This window comes from Lampris incognitus, chromosome 2, assembly GCF_029633865.1.
Source record: "Lampris incognitus isolate fLamInc1 chromosome 2, fLamInc1.hap2, whole genome shotgun sequence".
Classification (NCBI taxonomy): domain Eukaryota; kingdom Metazoa; phylum Chordata; class Actinopteri; order Lampriformes; family Lampridae; genus Lampris; species Lampris incognitus.
The window spans coordinates 114046375-114068564 of record NC_079212.1 but is presented as its reverse complement, the minus strand read 5'-3'; the positions used below and the strand labels follow the sequence as shown (position 1 = coordinate 114068564).

At 44.1% G+C, this 22190-nt stretch overlaps 1 protein-coding gene across 2 annotated transcripts; it reads right to left on the bottom strand.

Annotated features, from left to right (window-relative positions):
• Positions 1-383: 383 nt before the first annotated feature.
• Positions 384-9555, bottom strand: LOC130107801 (adenosine receptor A1-like). 2 transcript variants are annotated; one of them, XM_056274560.1, is made up of 3 exons: positions 9224-9555; positions 1299-1598; positions 384-957 (listed from the first exon to the last, which is right to left on the bottom strand). In XM_056274560.1, the coding sequence occupies exons 1-3, from the start codon at positions 9553-9555 to the stop codon at positions 582-584; spliced, it is 1008 nt and encodes a 335-aa protein (XP_056130535.1). In that variant the 3' UTR covers positions 384-581. The 2 variants fall into 2 exon arrangements, with proteins under 2 accessions (XP_056130535.1, XP_056130534.1); XM_056274559.1 differs by having other exon boundaries at positions 384-968; positions 1304-1598.
• Positions 9556-22190: the final 12635 nt, after the last annotated feature.

Here is a 22190-nt window from a genome sequence, read left to right as displayed (position 1 = left end):
AAGCTCTTCAGGACTACCTTGTGACTTCGGGCTATATAAACTTGACTTGACTTGACTTAAAAGGCCATGTTCTGTTTAGTTCAGCTCAAAGACAATCACAGCATACACTACTTCACAGAATATAGCCTGTTTGCTGCAGATATACACTGAAATAACATTAATTCAAGTTCAACAGGTTCTTCTTGCAAAGGATGCAAAGCCCCATCTCCCATATGACATCATCAATTCAGTCAACCAATGAAGACAAGACATATCAATGATTATTCTAATATAATTCAAATTTTGATTTCAGATGGTGAGCCTGTCTCCATATTTGTTGTTCGTCATAACTTATTAGAGTTTTAAACAGAGATAACCCACAACCTTAGTCAGTCCACAGTTGATTCAATTCTAACAGATATATATACTGGCAACAGTATAACTTCTATATTTGACCAACAATCTCTCAAGTGAGAGTTGAAAAGAAGGCGAGCATCCTTTCCATTCTGTGAACAAATGAGGTGACTCCATGTACAAGAAAACAAGGAAACAAGGCTCCTAAATTCAAGACTCCACTGCCGTCCAAACACAGCTTCCAAAAATCACACATCATCATCATCATCATCATTGTTCCGCCTCAGCCTCCTCTCATAACTCTGTCCTCTCTGGCTACCTCTTTGGGGCAGCTGACCAATTGGATCCTTACAAAGTATGTACTGCTCCCAGATTTTCCGGAAGGCTGTTTGAAACTTTTTGATGCGGAAAGCATAAACAATGGGGTTGACGGCCGAGTTACCATGGGTGAGGAGGATAGCGATGTGAAGGAGGGTTATGGGATTGGTGTAGTTAGGACAAAAGAGGGTGATGCAGTTGAGGATGTGTAGAGGAAGCCAGCTGATGGCAAAGAGGAAGAGAACCAAGGCTAACGATTTAGCTAGCTTGAGCTCTTTGCCATAGTATCGACTGGGGTCTCTGTAGCTGGCTGTTACCTAGAGAAAGGTAAAGAAGACGACCATCAGAATATCGTTTTTTGACAGGAATTAACAATAGTTTCTAATGTAGATGTTGTGGCCTCAACTGACATCCCTTTAACACAATAATTTTACCTCTAGTGTGACTAATTTTGTGTTTGTATCCCAACTACAATAAGTTAACACATATAATGTGTTGGACACCACACCACTGTGTGTTGTGGCACTTCATTATCCAGACGTCTTTTGTAAAACACAGAAAGATAAATATGTTTCGACTGGGTCTTTCAGAGGCATGTTTCTTGTGTTACAAAGCAATCAATCTGATTTTAATAAAGACAGAAAGACTTTACCTTCTTGTTGAGCTGTTTGTGGATCATGTAAAATATTTCCACATAAATGACCAGCATGAGGAGCAAAGGGGGAAGCACCCAGCCAAAGAAGTTGAAGTAGACCATATAGTCCATGCAGATGACGTTCTCAAACCGGCAGATCACCAAGAGGTCCTCATTCTCTTGGGAGCCATTATCATGGAGACGCTGCAGGTTATTCCACCCCAACATTGGTGTGAGGCCGACTATGAAGGACACTAGCCAACATAGCACTACAGCCATTCCAGCTCGCCGAGGGGTCACCACACGCTTATAGCTATGGTAACAAAGGACAAGAAAAACTGGTGAGAAAATATTTACCTGTATGGAAATGAAATGACTGTCAAATCAGAATTTAGCCATTAAAATTATACCAGCAAGCAAATTTGCCTTTGGTTTAAACTGCTTCAAAATAATTATAATTTCATAAATAAAGATACAAAAAAGAGCCCATTTCCATTCCACCCCCCCCCCCATTTTCTCCCCAATTGTACTTGGCCAATTACCCCACTCTTCTGAGCTGTCCAGGTCACTGCTCCACCCCCTCTGCCGATCCAGGGAGGGCTGCAGACTATAACATGCCTCCACCGATACATGTGGAGTCACCAGCCGCTTCTTTTCTCTTGACAGTGAGGAGTTTTGCCAGGAGGACATAGTGCGTGGGGGGATCACACTATTACCCCCAGTTCCTCCTCTCCCCTGAACAGGTGCCCCGACTGACCAGAGGAGGAGCTAGTGCAGCGACCAGGACACATACTCGCATCCGGTTTCCCACCTGCAGACACGGCCAATTGTGTTTGTAGGGACAACCGCTCTGCCAGAGGTAACGGGGATTTGAACCACCAATCACCAGGTTGGTAGGCAACATAGTAGACCACTATACTACCCAGGCACCCCTTCCATTCCATTTTCATTAAAAAATGCTGAAGCCATCCATCCATCCATTATCCAAACCGCTTATCCTGCTCAGGGTCACGGGGATACTGGAGCCTATCCCAGCAGTCATTGGGCAGCAGGCGGGGAGACACCCTGGACAAGCCGCCAGGCCATCACAGGGCTGACACACACACATTCACACACATTCACACCTAGGGACAATTTAGTACGGCCGATTCACCTGACTTACATGTCTTTGGACTGTGGGAGGAAACCGTACCACCTGAAGGAAATCCACGCAGACACGGGGAGAACATGTAAACTCCACACAGAGGATGACCTGGGATGACCCCCAAGGTTGGACTACCCCAGGGCTCGAACCCAGGACCTTCTTGCTGTGAGGCGACCGCGCTAACCACTGCGCCACTGTGCTGAGAAAAAATTCTGCAGCAATTGAGAAAATTCTAATTCATTTCATTTTATTTATTCTATTGCACATACAAAATACAGGATGGAACAGTTCAATAAATAAGGAAAGGGAAAAAGATAAGAGATTGGGGGAAAAATTTTGCAGAAAAACCCACATGGGGCTTATCAAGTGGCTCTCCAGGGAGTCACAAATAAAAGACAAAATCACAATTGAATAAAACACTTATGAAACATCATAATTCATAGTTAACAATGGAGCAACAAAGGGGGATGAATAAAGAAGGAATATGACCGATGGCGATTATGTTATCGAAATGGCTGACAGATCAAATAAACATGTTATAACATGGTTCTTAAAGGTATTGCAGATAGTGCAGTTTCTAATGTGGGCCGGTAGTTCATTTTATAAGTTTGGGCTGCTGAATCTGATGAAGAATTGACATTTCACCCTTACTCTTTCATTTCTTTTTCATTCCTACTGACAATAAAATTCTTTTCTTGGATCTCAAAGATAAGTTGACTGCCTTTCTCTCTTATCTAACATAAAAAGGTCTGGTACTGTAGGTCCACTTGTTAATTGTCAAGCAGACATGACATGTTCCTGTGGCAGACTATACCTTTTGCAAGGTTAGCATTTGAGGTTTGCTTATTAGGAATGGGTGTATAGACTCAAGCAACCCTAGAAGATGAGTACATAGTCTCAAACACTCGTTCTTTTTCCCACTCTTCCTATTCGTTTTCTATCTCCTGAACACAAGCGAGACAATGCATTCTTTCTCATATTGCCCTGCTCGCTGGCTACATTCTATAACACAAACACATTCACACTTGCTGACACACATGCCTCAGCCAGATGTGTATCCTGTCTTTATCTCTTTCGTTAGTTTTATTTCTCACTCTTGCTCTCTTTCTCACACACACACACACACACACACACACACACACACACATTCACACACACACACAGACACACACACACACACACACACACAAACACACTCACACACACACAAAATGAGTTAAGTTGATGAGGTCACAGTACAGATGAATTAATGTCTGCAGGAAGTTTAAAGAGACCCAACTAACCTGAAACAAACATGTCTATTTACTGAATGTCTGGTGCTGAAGGTCACACATACCAGATACAAACACTTATGCCCAGCAGTCATCTAAGCTCGCTAATGTGTCTGGACACTGGGTTTCCCAGTATCAACACTCTACCTGATATCAGTATCAGCCGTGCTATAGCTCACTTCTATTAAGATAAGGTTTTATTGACCGTGCAATGTCTAACATTCAATATAAAATTGCAGCTAAAATTAGTTCCCTGGATGGTCTATATATTCATGATTCCCATATTCCTGATTTATGCTTCCTTTATTTACCCTTTTTTTTTCATCTGTCGCAGCGATGAGGAGGACCATCTAGCTGAAAGCGTAAGTGGTTCTCATCGAGGACCACTTACCATTTGAGGGACTCATCAATGTGAGTAGGACGGTGGTTTTGTGCATGCAAGAGTGTCCATGAAGTGTGTGTGCCCATGCAGCTTTTTTTTCTTCTTTTTTTTTTGCATGTTGGGTACTGGTCTGAGAAATGGTGCTATCCATCAACCAGTCACCATAATGTGCCCATTGATCAATCATGAATATTCTGCCAGTCGCTGGCAAGGTTACAGTCAAATGAGTCATCTTGAGGGGTAAACGAGTTCATTCAGGGACTCTTAGAAGCAAAAAATTCTATGCTCATATAAGAAAAGGCTTGAAAAGATGCAGTTATATTTATCATATTCACTATCCAAAAGGCTTATTTGAGGTGCATCTCATGAGAGTAGTTACCGTGGCTTAGAAATACCTGCAATCTAGAACATATTGGATACTCTCTGCTATCTTTTTTGGATTTGCAACAAACTTGTTAATTAAAGTTACTGGTCACATACAAAATTAAGCTTGTCAGCAGAACAGGCCTGAATCTAGACTGTTCAGATTGGGGGGGGGGGTAGAAATTTGGGGTGGGTACCTTTTCACACAGTGGGCTATACCAGAGTGTTGAGCTTTTTTCCTAGTTTTAATGTACAACTGATGTGTCTACTCTTAAATGTTACCACTCTACATACAGTTGCACTAGGCTAATATTTTAATAGAGAAGTATCAGAGTTGTGAACACTAGCACTTAATTGAGCCTCACAATAGTGACTTCTGCAGTAGAACAAATTTGCACATGGACATTTTCATATTTCATGTTTGAACTATTTGTGAGCTCTACATCATCTCTCTAATCAGGTCAGACTTATTATTATTATTATTATTATTATCATTATTTCTTTCATGTTTCCTTTTTACATCCTGTAGAGCCAGGTCCAAACTATGGACCTGAGGCACTATAGGGCAGATGTCACTTGATTGACAGTACTCGTCATAATAAGTGGGCTGCTCCGAGTAGGGTGATCTTCTGGACTGCATGGATGTTGATGTTGCCTGGGATACGGTTGATGAACTTTTCTATTCCCTTCTTCATGAGTCCTAGAGCTCCGATGACCACTGGTGTTGTTTCGGTCTTCATATCCCACATCCTGTTGATTTCAATCTCCAGGTCTGTGTACTTGGTCAGCTTCTCTGTGACTTTCACTGAGGTGTTTTTTTTTTCGGATGGTATTGCCATGTCAATGAGCGCGCACCTCTGTATTATTATTATTATTATTATTGTTGTTGTTGTTAATATTACTTTTTATGTGATTTTTGTAAGGTGCTTTGGATAAAAGTGTCTGCTAATCAACCATAAACTTTGACTTAAAAGCATATTTACTGACATATTAAAGGCAAATTTGGGAACCCAGCCACTGAGGATGCACAAGCCTGTGCATTCTTAGTGCTGGTCCCAAGCCCAGATAAATGGAGAGGGTTGCATCAGGAAGGGCATCCAGCATAAAACCATTGCCAAATCAAATATCCATCCATCTATCTATTATCTGAACTGCTTATCCTGCTCTCATGGTCACGGGGATGCTGGAGCCTATTCCAGCAGTCATTGGGCAGCAGGCGGGGAGACATCCCACCCTGGATAGCCCGCCAGCCATCACAGGGCCCACACACACACACACACACACACACACACACACACACACACACACACACACACACACACACACACATATTCATACCTAGGGACAATTTAGTATGGCCAGTTCACCTGACTTGCATGTCTGTGGTCTGTGGGAGGAAACCGGAGCCCCCAGGCGAAACCCACGCAGACACTGGAAGAACATGCAAAGTCAACACAGAGGACGACCTGGGACGACCCACCAAGGTTGGACTACCCCGGGGCTCAAACCCAGGACCTTCTTGCTGTGAGGTGACCGCGCTAACCACTTTGATTTGGGGGTGCACCGTGCCGCCCCCAAATCAAATATGCGGATCATAAATCAGATTTCCATACTGGATCAGTCGAGGCCCGGGTTACCAATGATCACCACCGGTACTGCTGGCCAGCAGAGTGCCAGTGGAAAGTAGTGGAGAGTAGTGGCAGTCGTAGATTAAAGGAAAATTTGGAACTCAAACTCGTGAACTGATATACAAGAAGATAAGAACAGAGCATATAACATGAACAGTAATATAATGGAAGGATGCTCCTTAAAGAGAAAAAAACCCATTAAAAGCTAATTACAAACTGCACTTTGCAAACAAAGGTAGAAACTAAATGTTTTGTTTGTTTCCACATATGGTTATTTGTTAGGCAAAAAAGAAAAAACAAAAAAAAAGAAAATCTATTCCAGATCCCGCCGCAACCACTAATCAGCTGTGTCAAAGTATGTCTTCTGGTTCTTTTGCCAAAAGCCCCGACAAGCTCATCCATATCTATGCCTTTTGTAGTTTATTCTTCATGAGCCAAAACCACCAAATTCCTTATACTGTCATTTAGCATGGTGTGACGGAAAAGGGTCAGGACACACAACAGAGTGGAGAAAGAACTCTCACATGCAGCAGGAGATACACCCATCACTGGTGCAGTTACATACATTGCATGAAGCTTGGGAAATGCTTCCTTATAGACCTGTACATGTTGGCACACAATTGAAAGGTTCACATTGTCAGAGGAAAATTTATTTAGCAACATGGCTTTTGCCAGCAGAATTTCATGTTGCCACACTGATCCTTTTCCAGTGCAGCTTTCCAATTCATATATCCTGTCTTGGTGAAGACCATATCTCTGTCAGTCATGCCAGCGAACTGACGGACAGGGCAAGCATGCATCTAGTTTGGCTGAGTATTCCAACCATAGCTGTGATTGGTATCAGCTCAGAGTAAATGAATGAGACGTCTGACTTTTAGTTATTGGTTGGGACGGTGCACTATTATTCAGATCACTTAGATGACTTTCAGCAGCAGGAACTACACTGCTGACTGCACTGTGTTGGTGCAAAATGGGCAAAGAAGGTGTGACATAACTGCTTGAACTGCCCACTTAATCCAAAAGTGCTGGTCCCAAAGCCTGGGAGTTCGAGCTAACAGCAGCTGTAACTGAATTGCTGGTAGCAAGCTTTAATTTGGCAACCAAAAATCGTTGCATGTTGTTTATGGCTGTGTATGACTACTTTAAATGAAGTCTAGCACATAACCTATCTAACCAGGTAACTTTATTCATACTGAGCACTGATATCAACATTAGCAAACTGTCAAATGTTAAATACTGTTCTAGTGTGATTACCAACTAGTAAGTTTGAGGTAAAGGTAGGACTGCATCAAGGATTGGCATTGAGCCCTTTCTTGTTTGTGACACTGATGGACAGCCTCACAGAACAGCTTAAGAAAGAGCCACCCTGGAGCATGATAATTGCTGATGACATTGTGCTGGCAAATGAGGACAAGGAAAGGTTGAAGAGAGATCTTGAAGATTGGAGAGAAATGCTAGAGATTAGAGGACTAAAGGTCAGCAGAACGAAGACCAAGTACCTGTGTATAAATAAGCAAGTAGAAAGTCCAGGATTGACCTTAGGGTGAGAAGATGTCCCAGAAGTTAACAAATTCAAGTAGTTATGATCAACAACACAGACAGAAGGACGTAGTGAGAAGGAAGTCGAGAAAAGGACACAATCTGGGGGTAATTCATGGAGAAAGGTAAATGGAGTACTTTGGGACAAAAGAATGCCATAAGAGTAAAGGGCAAGGTATACAAATAAATAGCCAGGGCTGCTTTGCTCTATGGTGTGGGAGCAGTGACAACAACAGAGAGGCTAGAATCTACATTACAGGTAGCAGAGATGAGTCCTTGGGAGTGAATAGAAAAGATGAGAAGAAGAGAAATGAAGACATGAGAGCTACATTCAAGATCAGAGCAATGGATGAAAAAATTAGAGAGACAAGATTGAGATGGTTTGGACATGTATAGAAGAGACAGACTATATGGGAAAGAAAGTATTGGACATGGAAATACCTAGTAAAAGAAAAAGAAGAACAAGGAAAAAATGGAGAGACCAGATAGAGGAGGACATGAGGATGGTTGGACTGCAGGAGAGTGATGTGTCAGACAGAAAGCTATGGAGGGCAAAAATCTGCTGTGGCAACCCCTGAGAAACAGGGAACAGCCAGAAGAAAAAGTGTGCTTGCTAGCTAACAGTAACATTAGCTACCTAGCTATTTATCTAGTAAACTAAACCACTACCAGCAAATATCCATATTCAACACAACAATACAACAAACTACAGCAACAATAAAATAAAGATAAAGAATAAGCTTTAATAAGAATGAGCAACTATTCCTCCTCCCCTGTCACAAATGCTCCGCAGAATGATATCAGAGTTAGGGCATCTCTGTTGTTTATTCTGCCCAACCAGCAAACAGGAAACTCTGACAGGGTGAAAGAAATAAATGTAATTGGCAGATTCAAATGGCGCAGAATAAAGTTGACCAATTGGGTGAGTAGAGCAAAAAATTTGGGTGGGCATTGCCCACCCCTGGACACTTTTAGAAGTGGTCACGCAGCAGAATATTGTGTTGGGTTTTGTTGCAATTAATTCACTTAAACATTGCACATGAAAAAAAGTATATTGTCTTTACTTTTATGTTACTCATTCTACATTGAGGCTTGTCTAGATACAACATGCCCACACAACTTTCACATGCTTCAACGTGTGTGGTTAAGTCCAAAGTAGGAGGTAGCATGCCCTGAAGTAGGTGCGAAATTCAACATTTCTAAAACGCCAAATGAAGCTGCTTGTGGGGCCATCTTGCCTTTATTTTGACCTCTGTCAACATAAAAGCGGTGAACAGAATAGATGATAATAAGAATCCTCATCATCGTCATCACTTTCTTCTTCATCAGAGGTCAGTGAAATAAAGGGATGTTAAATATCATTGTGTGTGTGTGTTTGTCTGTCTGCCTGTCAAATTGTCTGTCAGTCTGTCTAATTGTAAGTGTGTGTGTGTCTGGGTCCGTTGGAAGCGCTCCATGTTTGGTGCACGATGAAATATGAGCGAGAAAGACACACGATCAACCCTGTAAAACCCTCTGACTAGACACCAGCTGCGGCGAATGACTTTTTGCCTGAATAGGCTGCAGTACTAGACCAGATATCACATGTCACAGATTACATATCACCTTCACCTCATGGGTATTTTGACTCTCAGGTAGCGGTCGATGGCGATGGCCAGCAACGCCAGGATGGAACTTTGCGTCAGCACCAGCACGGTGCATGCGCCCAGTAGGCAGCCGTGGAAGTGCGCCCTGGGTCCGATGCTCATGGTTATGGCGAGCGGGATGACAAGCGCCCCGACCGCGATGTCGGCCAGCGCCAGAGAGACGATGAAACAAAAGGTTGTATCTCTCAGGGACCGGTTGATACGCACAGCCCACACCACCATGACGTTCCCAACGACCGACGACATGGCTATCGCCACCTCCATCGCGATGTAAAACGGGGACGGATCCAAGGGCATCCTCAATCCGATGTCCGATGAGCTCAGCAAAGAAAACCCCCCGCTCAAGTTCAGCGGCACCGACGAATTTTCAAAACTCTCCCATAACAATGGCATTCCCGCACTGGGGGAGCGGTGTCACTTTGGACCAAGTGCCAAATTTCTTGTGTATTTTTTTTCGCTGGTTGGGGTTTGTACGGGGCCAAATTACAGTCCGAGGTAATGAATACGGGAACTGAAGGTGGCCCCCCCTTGATCTGGTTGACGGGGACAGGACAAATCCCCGAGTCAAACTGCTGAGCCAAAGCCAGGAGCCCAGATCCCCAAACACCGGTTAAACCCACATCGTTTCACCATGCACGGACGTCACTGTACGTTGAAGGTCGAAAAATCAGAGGTTTAAAAATAATGGCCGATGCTATTGGTTCGTTGAAAACACGGATCATGCTGATTACAGTATCAGTCATTCTGTCCCACGGGACAAAAAAAAAACCCAGTTTCTCCTAAACTCAGCCTCGCTCCATTGGGACAAACACTTTAGTGCAAGGATGGACAACACACAAAAAACAAACAAAAAACAAAACAATAACAAACTATATTTAAAAAAAACCGAAGGATAAAATGTTCGGATACACTCACTCCCCTGTTGAGAAATGAGCCAATGCCGTTTTGAAAAATAGCCCAGACGTCGAGACTCCCTGGTAGTCCCGCTGATCTCCTCTCGTCATTCTTTGTGTGAAGTCACATTTTAATCTGTCCTTCAAAAACATTCACACCAGGAGTGTGTGTGCACCGCAGCACCGGGAGGAGGAGCAGCAGTGAACGGTGCCAATATAACATGAAAAAAAACTACCAGGTAGGGGAGACTGGGGATGGTTGTAACAACAGCATCACTTCCACCAAGAAAGGATGTCCTAAGAATCATGTGATCAATTTCATGTGAGAACACTTCCTTCCTGACCTTGCATGTGAAATTGCATAGCTGTGGGGAAAAGTATGCAGATTTTACAGCCAAAACACTGACTTTCAGGTAAGAAAGTAATTTTTTCAGACCAAGTCTATATTTTCATTAGTACTGATACTGTTGAAGTTAGAATTATGTAATTTGTATTAGATTAGAGAATAGTCTTTTAGGTAAATAAAGTCATTATTATTATTATTATTATCATTAAAATGTGAGACATTTTATCTATGCACTTATTCATCCATCCATCCATTACCCAAACCGCTTATCCTGCTGTCAGGGTCGCGGGGATGCTGGAGCCTATCCCAGCAGTCACTGGGCAGCAGGCAGGGAGACATCCTGGACAGGCCGCAAGACCATCACGGGGCTGAAGAGATCACTCTCTTATCACTCTCTTATCACTCCCTCTATTATTACCCATTTCACATTGGCCAAAAACCCACTAATATCCGCCTTTGGTGGTCAATGTTACATTGACCAAAGGCGGATATTAGTGGGTTTTTTGGCCAATGTGAAAGGGGTCTATTATCATTCTGTTACAGCCTTCCAACAAAGGAAGACTTTTTCCAGTGCCCATACATTTGCATGCATGCTCATAAACACACACACACACACACACACACACACACACACACACACACACACACACACACACACACACACACACATACATACACACACACACACACACGTACAGCTGTAGAAAGGTGCAAACATAAATTCAAACCTTTGAACAGGTTTGCAGATAGGCCTGAATTTACACGATGCACATATGCACATGCAAATGCATATGTGTGTGTATGCACCCACACGCACAAATGTGTGTATACAAATTGGTGTTGGAATCTTTAAATGTCTCGTTACAGAGACAGACTCTGAATCAGGACCAGAATTAGAGACCAAGTTTCGTTCACCAGATTTTCCACAACAAAGTGAATACTAAAATGACCAAAGATCACCCATTAATACCTAGAGATAGATCATAACTCATCCTCTTTGTCTCTCCTTGACTTGAGGGATGGTCCTTTAAATGAATGTGAGTCGTATCTGTCCCCAGTGTCATTATTCTCCAAACTAAATCTCGTGTTCAGAGATATTTGTGTGTAACCTTCTCAAGGACACTACCCAGGAAGGTAAAAATGATCTGTTAAATCTAAAACCTCTCAGAGCAGGATACGTGTTTACATGTAGCATGTCTTGTCAAAAAAAGAAAAAGTGCAATGCATCACATTTGATGTGAGAGCAGATAAAAAATCTAGAATATAAATAGAATAAAAAAGATACATGGAATATACACAACACACTAGAATGTGTACAAAAACATGGTAAGAGGATGAAAAACCCTAATGAGGGACAAGTGTATGTGTTAATGCTTTTGTGTGTGCGCGTTGTTGTGCAGTGTCAGGGCACACTTAAGTATACATGTTAGTGTACATGTTAAGTTTACACTCACATAAGTGTAGATGTTAGCATAACAACTATATCTGCACTCCAACGTGGACATTAGTCACACACAGGTTTCTGAACAGTTTTCTTGGGTCATCCAGCCATCCATCCATTATCCAAGCCGCTTATGCAGCAGGTGGGGAGACACCCTGGACAGGCCGCCAGACCATCACAGGGTATACACGCGCGCACGCACACGCGCGTGCGCGCACACACACACACACACACACACACACACACACACACACACACACACACACACACACACACACCTAAGGACAATTTAGTATGGCCGATTCACCTGACCTACATGTCTTTGGACTGTGGGAGGAAACCGGAGCACCTGGAGGAAACCCACACAGACATGGGGAGAACATGCAAACTCCACACAGAGGACTACCCAGGATGACCCCCAAGGTTGGACTACCCAGGGTTCGAACCCAGGACCTTCTTGCTTTGAGGCGACCGCACTAACCACTGTGACACCGTGTCACAATTTCTTGGGTCAGTGTGATTTTTTTTTTTTATAAACCAAAGGCATATAAAAATTAACAAATGAACTGAAGAATTAATGACGATTTCATCCCAAGAACCCCAGCCCAACACATTTTTTCTATGGGGCAGGGCTCATACCCTTTCTGTGAACTCCTCTGTAGTAAATCGAACCACATTTTAGGATGCTTTTTATCAGAAGGAATGAGAAGTCACTTTGTCTTCTACATTTTACTGGGTCTAATACTCTAACTGCATCATTAAATGATAAAAAGCAGGGACATTGCGAGAGGCTAGTTTGCCCATCCTTTTATCATTTAATGTTCTACAAACACATATTTATTTACATGGCTACTAATGTTGGAGGAGACCGTCTTGTGTCCAGGGTGCAGAAAATCTCCTGAGGTGTTTTTTGTTAAGTCCTCACAGAGTAACAGCACTTTATCTAACCGGTTGGAAGGTCTTAGCATAACATATTTTTACTTTCATGCAAGTCACGGTTCCTGCAGACTTTCTACACATACGTACCAAATAAACTTTTCTAAAACTGTTGCGCAAAACATCCCCTTGACAACTGTGATTTTAAAGAAATGAGCTCACAGTGACTCACAACCTCGTTTAATGGAACAGTCACTGGAGAGAGGTATTATCCATCCATCCATCCATTATCCAAGCCGCTTATGCCAACTGGAGTCACGGGATGCTGGAGCCTATCCCAGCAGTCATTGGGTGGCAGGTGGGGAGACACCCTGGACAGGCCACCAGGCCATCACAGGGCCCATACACGTATGTACGTACGTACACACACACACACACACACACACACACACACACACACACACACACACACACACACACACATACACACACACCTAGGGACAATTTAGTATGGCCAATTCACCTGACCTACATGTCTTTGGACTTTGGGAAACTGGGACGTCCCCCAAGGCTGGACTACCCCAGGGCTCAAACACAGAACCTTCTAGCTGTGAGGCAACTGCGCTAACCACTGTGCCACCTTGCCACCATATACAGTGCTTCCGGAAAAAATTCACACCCCTTCACTTTCCCCACATTTTGTTATGTTACAGCCTTATTCCAAAATGGATTAAATTCCTTTTTTTCTCTTCAATCTACACACAATACCCCATACTGACAAAGTGAAAAAGGGAAAGATGAATGGAGCAAAGTACAGAGAGATCCTTGATGAAAACCTGCTCCAGAGCGCTCAGGACCTCAGACTGGGGCAAAGGTTTACCTTTCAACACGACAACGACCCTAAGCACACAGCCAAGACAACGAAGGAGTGGCTTCGGGACAAGTCTGTGAATGTCCATGATTGGCCCAGCCAGAGCCCAGACTTGAACCCCATTGAACATCTCTGGAAAGACCTGAAAATAGCTGTGCAGCGATGCTCCCCATCCAACCTTACAGAGCTCGAGAGGATCTGCAGAGAAGAATGGGAGAAATACCCCAAATATAGGTGTGCCAAGCTCTTAGCTTCATAACCAAGAAGACTTGAGGCTATAGTCGCTGCCAAGGGTGCCTCAACCAAGTACTGAGTAAAGGGTGTGAATACTTATGTACATGCAATATTTCAGTTTTTTATTTTTAATAAATTTGCAAAAATTTCTACAAAATCTTTTTTGCTTTGTCCTTATGGGGTATTGTATTTAGATTGATGAGAAAAAAAAGGAATTTAATCAATTTTGGAATAAGGCTCTAACATAACAAAATGTGAGAAAAGTGAAGGGGTGTGAATACTTTCCAGATGCACTGTACACATATAAAATCCAGTGATTCAAGTAAACGTTTGTTTCTTCTACTTAGAAATCCACCATTCCACCATACATTACATTACATTACATTACATTACATTACAGTCATTTAGCCGACACTTTTATCCAAAGCGACTTACAATAAGTGCATTTAACGTAGGGAATCAGGAGAATTACTACTCATCAGAGGTCATAAGTGCATCTAAACAAGCATCTAAGTGCAAAACGAGTGCTCAAGTAAAAGTGCAAGAAAGAGATTTTTTTCTTTTTAAATGAGTGAATACAATAAGTGCTAAAAAAAGAAACAGGGTAGTAGTTCTTAAAGAGGTGAGTTTTCAACTGCGCTGAAAGATGGGCAGCGACTCCGCTGTCCTGACATCAGTGGGGAGTTCATTCCACCACTGTGGGTCCAGGACAGAAAAGAACCGTGACCGGGTCGATCAGCAGCAAGGGCATCTGAGCGACGGGGCAACCAGGCATCCCGAGGCAGCAGAGCGAAGTGGTCGGGCGGGGGTGTAGGGCTTGACCATGGCCTGGAGATAGGAAGGAGCTGTTCCTTTCACTGCACTGTAGGCTAGCACCAGAGTCTTAAACTGGATGCGAGCAGCTGCTGGGAGCCAGCGTAGAGACATGAGAAGGGGAGTTGTGTGGGAGAACTTAGGGCGGTTGAACACCAGAAGAGCTGCAGCTTTCTGAACAAGCTCCAGAGGTCTGATGGCTGATGCCGGGGCGCCAGCAAGGAGGGAGTTGCTGTAGTCCAGCCAGGAGATGACCAAAGCCTGTATGAGCACCTGTGCCATCTCGTCGGTGAGGAATGGGCGAATCCTCCTGATGTTATAGAGGAGAAATCTGCAGGAGCGAGCAACCAATGCAATGTTTGCAGCAAACGACAGTTGGTCATCCAGGATCACACCCTGATTCCTCACAATCCGAGTTGGCGTCACCACGGTGTTGTCAATGGTGATGGCCAGGTCTTGGTGAGGGCAACCTTTCCCCGGGAGGAACATCAGCTCAGTCTTGTCCAGATTGAGCTTCAGGTGGTGTGTCGCCACCCACACCGAGATGTCAGTCAAGCACGCAGCAATGCGTGTCTCTACTTGTGTGTCAGAGGGAGGAAAGGACAAGATCAGTTGGGTGTCATCGGCATAGCAATGTTAAAAGAAGTCATGCGAGCGAATAACAGAACCCAGGGATGTCGTGTACAGGGAGAAAAGGAGAGGACCCAGAACCGAACCCTGTGGAACGCCTGTAGTCAGTCTGCGAGGCTCCGACACAGATCCCCTCCATGTCACCTGGTAGGAGCAACTCGTCAGGTAGGTTGCAAACATTGAGAGAGCAGAGCCTGTTACACAGAGCCCCTTGAGGGTAGAGAGGAGGATCTCGTGGTTCACTGTGTCGAACGCAGCTGACAGGTCCAGGAGTATCAGGACAGAGGAGAGAGAGTTTGCTCTCGCAGAGTGCAGAGAATCTGTCACTGCAAGGAGGGTCGTCTCTGTCGAGTGACCCACCCTGAACCCAGACTTGTTGGGGTCCAGGAGGTTGTTCTGGTGGAGGTACAAAGAAAGTTGGTTAAAGACAGCATGTTCGACAGTTTTGGATAGAAAGGGTAGAAGGGAAACCGGTCTGTAGTTTTTGATGTCAGAGGGGTTAAGTGATGGTTTCTTGAGAAGGGGGGTGACTCTAGCAGTCTTGAAGACAGATGGAAAGCATCCTGCCTGGAGGGAGGTGTTGATGAGGTGGGTTAGATAGGGAAGGAGTTCAGGTGCTATAGACCGAAGAAGAGGGGAGGGGACCGGGTCAAGGGAGCATGTGGTGGGGTGACTGGATGTGATGAGGTTTAGAATCTCGTCGGGGGATGGGGGGGGGTGGGATAGGGTGGGACGTGGAGAGGTGAGGGAGGGTGCAGAGGGTGGGATAGTGCACGCAGCACTAACCGGGTGGTGAGACAAGGAGGATCTGATGTTGTTTACTTTCTTGTCAAAGAAGTTAGCGAAGTCATCAGGGTGAAGGGAGGAAGTAGGGGGAGGAGGTGGGGTTGAAGAAGTGTAGAGAAGGTTTCAAAGAGTTTCTTAGGATTAGAGACAGAGGATAGGATTTTAGAGTGATAGAAGGCAGCCTTAGCAGCAGAAAGGGAGGAGGAGAAAGTGGAAAGAAGAAATTGGAAGTTGAGAAGGTCCTCTGGGAGTTTGCCTTTTCTCCATTTGCGCTCTGCCACTCTCAGGCTCTGTCTGTCAGTACGTACTGAGTCGGTCAGCCAAGGGGCAGTTGGAGTTGGGCGTGCAGGCCTGGAGGTGAGGGGACAGAGATTGTCCAGAGAAGAGGAGAGGGTAGAGAGAAGAAGATCAGTAGCAATGTCAGTGGGTAGGAGAGAGAAAGGTTCTGGTGTACGGAGGATAGCGGTAACAGAGGAAGAAAGATCAGTGGTGGAGAGAGAGCGGAGGTGTCTATGGGTGGAAAGCATGTGGGTAGGGGAAGGGGTTGAGGGGGGTGAAGAGAGGGGGAGAGAGTAGGACATGAAATATTGGTCAGAGAGCTGGAGGGGAGTAACAGAGAGAATGGAAATAGGACAGTGTCTAGTAAAGATAAGGTTCAGCTGGTTGCCAGCCTTGTGGGTAGGAGGAGAGGGTGAGAGGTGAAGGTCAAAGAAGGAGAGGAAAGAGAGAAGTGGATCTAGCTTGTTAGTGTGGATGTTGAAGTCACCGAGAAGGATAAGTGCAGAGTCATCAACAGGGAAGTGTGAGATAAGTATGTCAAGCTCCTCCAGAAACTCACCAAGGGGGCATGGTGGGTGGTACACAACCACGATGGTGAGTTTGACTGGATAAGAGACAGTAACAGCATGAAATTCAAAAGAGGGCGGAGAAAATTGTGGAATGGAAAGAAGAGAGTATTTCGATTTCAGGGAGATTAAAAGGCCAGTACCACCACCCTGCCTCCCAGCTCTGGGAGTGTGAGAAAAAGAGTTCACATCAGACAGAGCTGCAGACGTGGTAGTGTTTTCTGGCATAATCCAGGTCTCAGTTAGAGCAAGAAAGTTGAGGGAGAGCAAGGATGCATAGCCTGAGATTAGAGCCCTCCCGTCACCACTTGCTCAACGTGAGTGGAGAGGGTGAGCTAGATGAGATTGGTAGGGTCACAGCACCTAGGAGTGACTCAACGTCTATGCCAGCCCCGAAAAGAGGAAAGGACAGGAATGCGAAGGAAAAACATAAGTCTATACTAGGTACACAAAATACAGATGACTGACCGGATCTAAAAAGAGCAGTCCATGCTTGACGAAGTCTTGGCTTGAAAAAGTCGCGCTTGCCTTTGTTCACTCTGGCCTTCGTTCAACCTAGGCTTGAAGACATGTCTGCTACTTCCTGCCTGTTCAGACCATCTGGAAGAGTTTGATGCAGCAGAGAGTTGAAGATTGGCCTTCAAATAAAAATATATCTATCTTCATGTTATAATGTTTTCTGTATTTTGGACATCAGTACATGGATTGCCCATGTTGTGCTGTATTGCCTGACAGGTCAAGTGTGATAAATATGGCCGTGATAATTTACTATTCTCATTGCTTTTTGTTTTTAACTTAATGCTAGACTTTGGCTGCCCGTCTTTCCTCTCTTTGGTGTAAGCTGACAAGAACTAACTTTTATATCTTAAAATGTGGTTAGATACACTGGATGGTATTGTATAGAGTTTCCAGTCACCAGTTTCCAGGAACAAGATGGACACTCTGTGTGTGTGTGTGTGTGTGTGTGTGTGTGTGTGTGTGTGTGTGTGTTTGTTTGTGTTTGGCTATGTTGCACAATGACCTTCTTGTCCAAGATATCAGGACCATTGGGGTTGTGTTCATTTGTGTATGAAGGTATCTACAGTAAACTTAAAACAAAATAATAGTGAATGAAGTGAATAAATAAATCTGGCCTGCAGCCTGCTCCCTTCTAGGGAAACAAAACAAGACAATGAGAGGTCTGGTGGAAGAAAGGCACGTCCCACAACTCTTCTGTAAAGAAAGTCATTTTATTTTTGTCATTGTACAGTTGTTCAGTTACAATGAATGTGTTCTCTGCATTTAACCCATCCTATTGTATAGGAGCAGTGGGCAGTTGCAGCGCCCGGGGACCAACTCCACTTCTTTCCATTGCCTTGCTCAGGGGCACAGGTATTAACCCTAACATGCATGTCTTTTTGATGGTGGGAAGAAACTGGAGCACCCGGAGGAAACCCACACAGACACGGGGAGAACATGCAAACTTCACACAGAAAGGATCTGGGATGGCCTGGGGTTCAAACCCAGGACCTTTTTGCTGTGAGGCAACAGTGCTAACCACTGGGCCACCGTGCCGATTTTCATTTAACAGATCTTCATAATGAAACAGTCATATCAGTGGTAGCATTTACAAGCCCCAATTCCAATGGAGTTGGGACGTTGTGTAAAATGTAAATAAAAACAGAATATAATGATTTGCAAATTGTTTTCGACCTATATTCAATTGAATACACCACAAAGACAAGCTATTTAATGTTCAAACTGATAAACTTTGTTTTTTGCAAATATTCACTAATTTTGAATTTGATGCCAGCAACACGTTCCAAAAAAGCTGGGACACTTTTAAAAACACTCAATAAGGTCCGCGGTGGCGTAGCGGTCTAAGCATCGGCTCTGTGTCGATGCAGTTGCCCGCTGGGGACTGGGGTTCGCGCCCCGGTCTCGTCAGATCCGACTATGGCCGGACTCGACGAAGCAGCGATCATTGGCAACGCTGTCTTCGGGAGGGGGGCGGAGTCGGCTTGTGTTCGTCACGTGAATGCGTCTCTGTGTGTGTCGGAAAAACAGTGGTTCGGCTTGGAGTCGCCTTGTCACGAAAGTGGCGAGGCGGTCTCCTTCGAGACTGCCGGCCGGAGAGATGCAGTTGGCGAACGCATACAGCGCGAGGGTGGGTGTTTGAATTAAAATAGGGATCGATTGGCCACTAAATTGGGAGAAAAAAGGGAAAAATCAGAAATAAATGTATTTAAAAAAAACACTCAATAAGCGTTTGGGAACTGAGGACACCAATTGTTGAAGCTTTGTAGGTGGAATTCTTTCCCATTCTTGCTTGATGTACGACTTCAGTTGCTCAACAGTCCAGGGTCTCCGTTGTCGTATTTTGCGCTTCATAATGCGCCACACATTTTCAATGGGAGACAGGTCTGGACTGCAGGCAGGCCAGTCCAGTACCCGCACTCTTTTTCTACGAAGCCACGCTGTTGTAACACGTGCAGAATGTGGCTTGGCATTGTCTTGCTGAAATAAGCAGGGAGGTCCCTGAAAAAGACATCGCTTAGATGGCAGCATATGTTGCTCCAAAACCTGTATGTACCTTTCAGCATTAATGGTGCCTTCACAGATGTGCAAGTTACCCATGCCATGGGCACTAACACACCCCCATACCATCACAGATGCTGGCTTTTGAACTTTGTGCTGATAACAATCTGGATGGTCCTTTTCCTCTTTAGCCCGGAGGACACGATGTCCATGATTTCCAAAAACGATTTGAAATGTGGACTCGTCACACCATGGCACACTTTTCCACTTTGCGTCAGTCCATCTCAGATGAGCCCGGGCCCAGAGAAGCTGGCGGCATTTCTGGGTGTTGTTGATATATGGCTTTCGCTTTGCATGGTAGAGTTTTAACTTGCACTTGTAGATGTAGCGACGAACTGTGTTAACTGACAATGGTTTTCCGAAGTTTTTCTGAGCCCACGTGGTAATATCCTTTACAGAATGATGTCGATTTTAATACAGTGCCGCCTGAGGGGTCGAAGGTCACGGGCATTCAGTGTTGGTTTTCAGCCTTGCCGCTTATGTGCAGAGATTTCTCCGGATTCTCTGAATCTTCTGATGATATTATGGACTGTAGATGATGAAATCCCTAAAGTCCTTGCAATTGTACGTTAAGAAACGTTGTTCTTAAACTGTTGGACTATTTGCTCACGCAGTTGTTCACAAAGTGGCGAACCTCGCCCCATCCTTGCTTGTGAACGGCTGAGCCTTTCGGGGATGCTCCTTTTATACCCAGTCATGACACTCACCTGTTTCCAGTTAACCTGTTCACCTGTGGAATGTTACAAACAGGTGTTTTTTGAGCATTCCTCAACTTTCCAGTCTTTTGTTGCCCCTGTCCCAGCTTCTTTTGGAACGTGTTGCAGGCATCAAATTCAAAATGAGTGGATATTTGCAAAAAACAATAAAGTTTATCAGTTTGAGCATTAAATATCTTGTCTTTGTAGTGTATTCAATTGAATATAGGTCGAAAAGGATTTGCAAATCATTGTATTCTGTTTTTATTCACGTTTTACACAACGTCCCAACTTCATTGGAATTGGGGTTTGTACATCCTACATTCTGCATTTTTCATGTGACAAACACAATTGCATGTTAGACTCTGTTTAAACTTGTGTCCAGGATGCGATCTATCCACAACTCATTTATACCTGTTATATAAAATACATGGACATGTATTACACAGCAGTGTGTAAATGCACTAAACCTTGGTGTCTGCCTGATTCATCTGTGCAAAAAGCCATTAATGTGTAAAAGTTATTGCTTGGCAAAAAAACAAAAAAAACAAAACAAAACAAACTTGTCAAACTTAGTGAGGCTTAAAATCCTTATATAAACACTGAGAAGAAAAAAACAGTGATTTTGAAATAATCTAACACATAAAAAAGACCACAACAAAATTAAAGTGTCAAAAGTTTGTGGCTGAGAATAGATGATCATTAATCAGTAACCTCTAAAGTAGTTTCACTTGGCTGTATGAGGATGCTTGGTCATAAAACCTCAATATCAATTCTAACTGGTGATAACTGTCATAACGGTGCTAAATGCACTTATTATTTCCATCAATTGAAAGTGCACATGAACCATTCTTTTTTCTTTTTCTTTTTTTTTTTATGATGACATCCAAACAACTTTTTGTACCAAACTCTGCAAGCAAGGGTTTTTTTTCCCCCTCTGTCCAACTTTCTTCGAAATAGACCTGCATACCTTTGACGGGTGCTCCCAGGCTTGCTTTTGGGGCCATTGTGTTGTAATCTGTGTGGTGCCTGGTGCGGCGTGATAATTTAGGGAGAGAACGTGCAATCCCTCACAAACCCTCCCCAGATTTGGATAAATAGGGGGGATTGTTCAGGCGCTTCATTGCCGAGTACCACCTCAAATCAAATGCACTTCACTGCTGAGCTATGACACAAAAACTGTGAGCTAAATCTGAAATATTCAATGCATGCAGTGCAGTAGGTAAAAGTGGATGGATGGATTGCATCATGATGCCCTGTAGTTCAGCTGTTCTCATTGTTAACTTAATGAGAGCAAAGCTCGCCTACTGGTGGCCATTGTGGAGCTACATGTCTCACAATTTGGCATCCCCCGTCCATCCATCCATCCATTATCCAAGCCGCTTGTCCAAATTCGGGTCGCGGGATGCCGGAGCCTATCCCAGCAGTCACTGGGTGGCAGATGGGGAGACACCCTAGACAGGCCGCCAGTCCATCACAAGGCCGACACATTCACACCTAGGGACAATTTAGTATGGCCGATTCACCTGACCTACATGTCTTTGGACTGTGGGAGGAAACTGGAGCACCCGAAGGAAACCCACACAGACATGCAAACCCCACACTGAGGACAACCCAGGATGACCCCCAAGGTTGGACAACCCCAGGGGCTCGAACCCAGGACCTTCTTGCTGTGAGGTGACCGTGCTAACCACTGCACCACCGTGCTGCCCTGGTATCCCCCATGTCTTCCGGAAATAAGTCACCATGAAATATCTACATTTAGTTTTGTGTAGTTTCAACAATTCATGTAAAAATCCTGGGAAAAAAGGGTGATTATAAATGTATGCTCATCTTCTGTTAAATATGAGAATATGTATCCTTGGATAGCACAGTATAAGAAAGTGCCCATTATTGTATGGACCCACATTACACCAGACAGGACA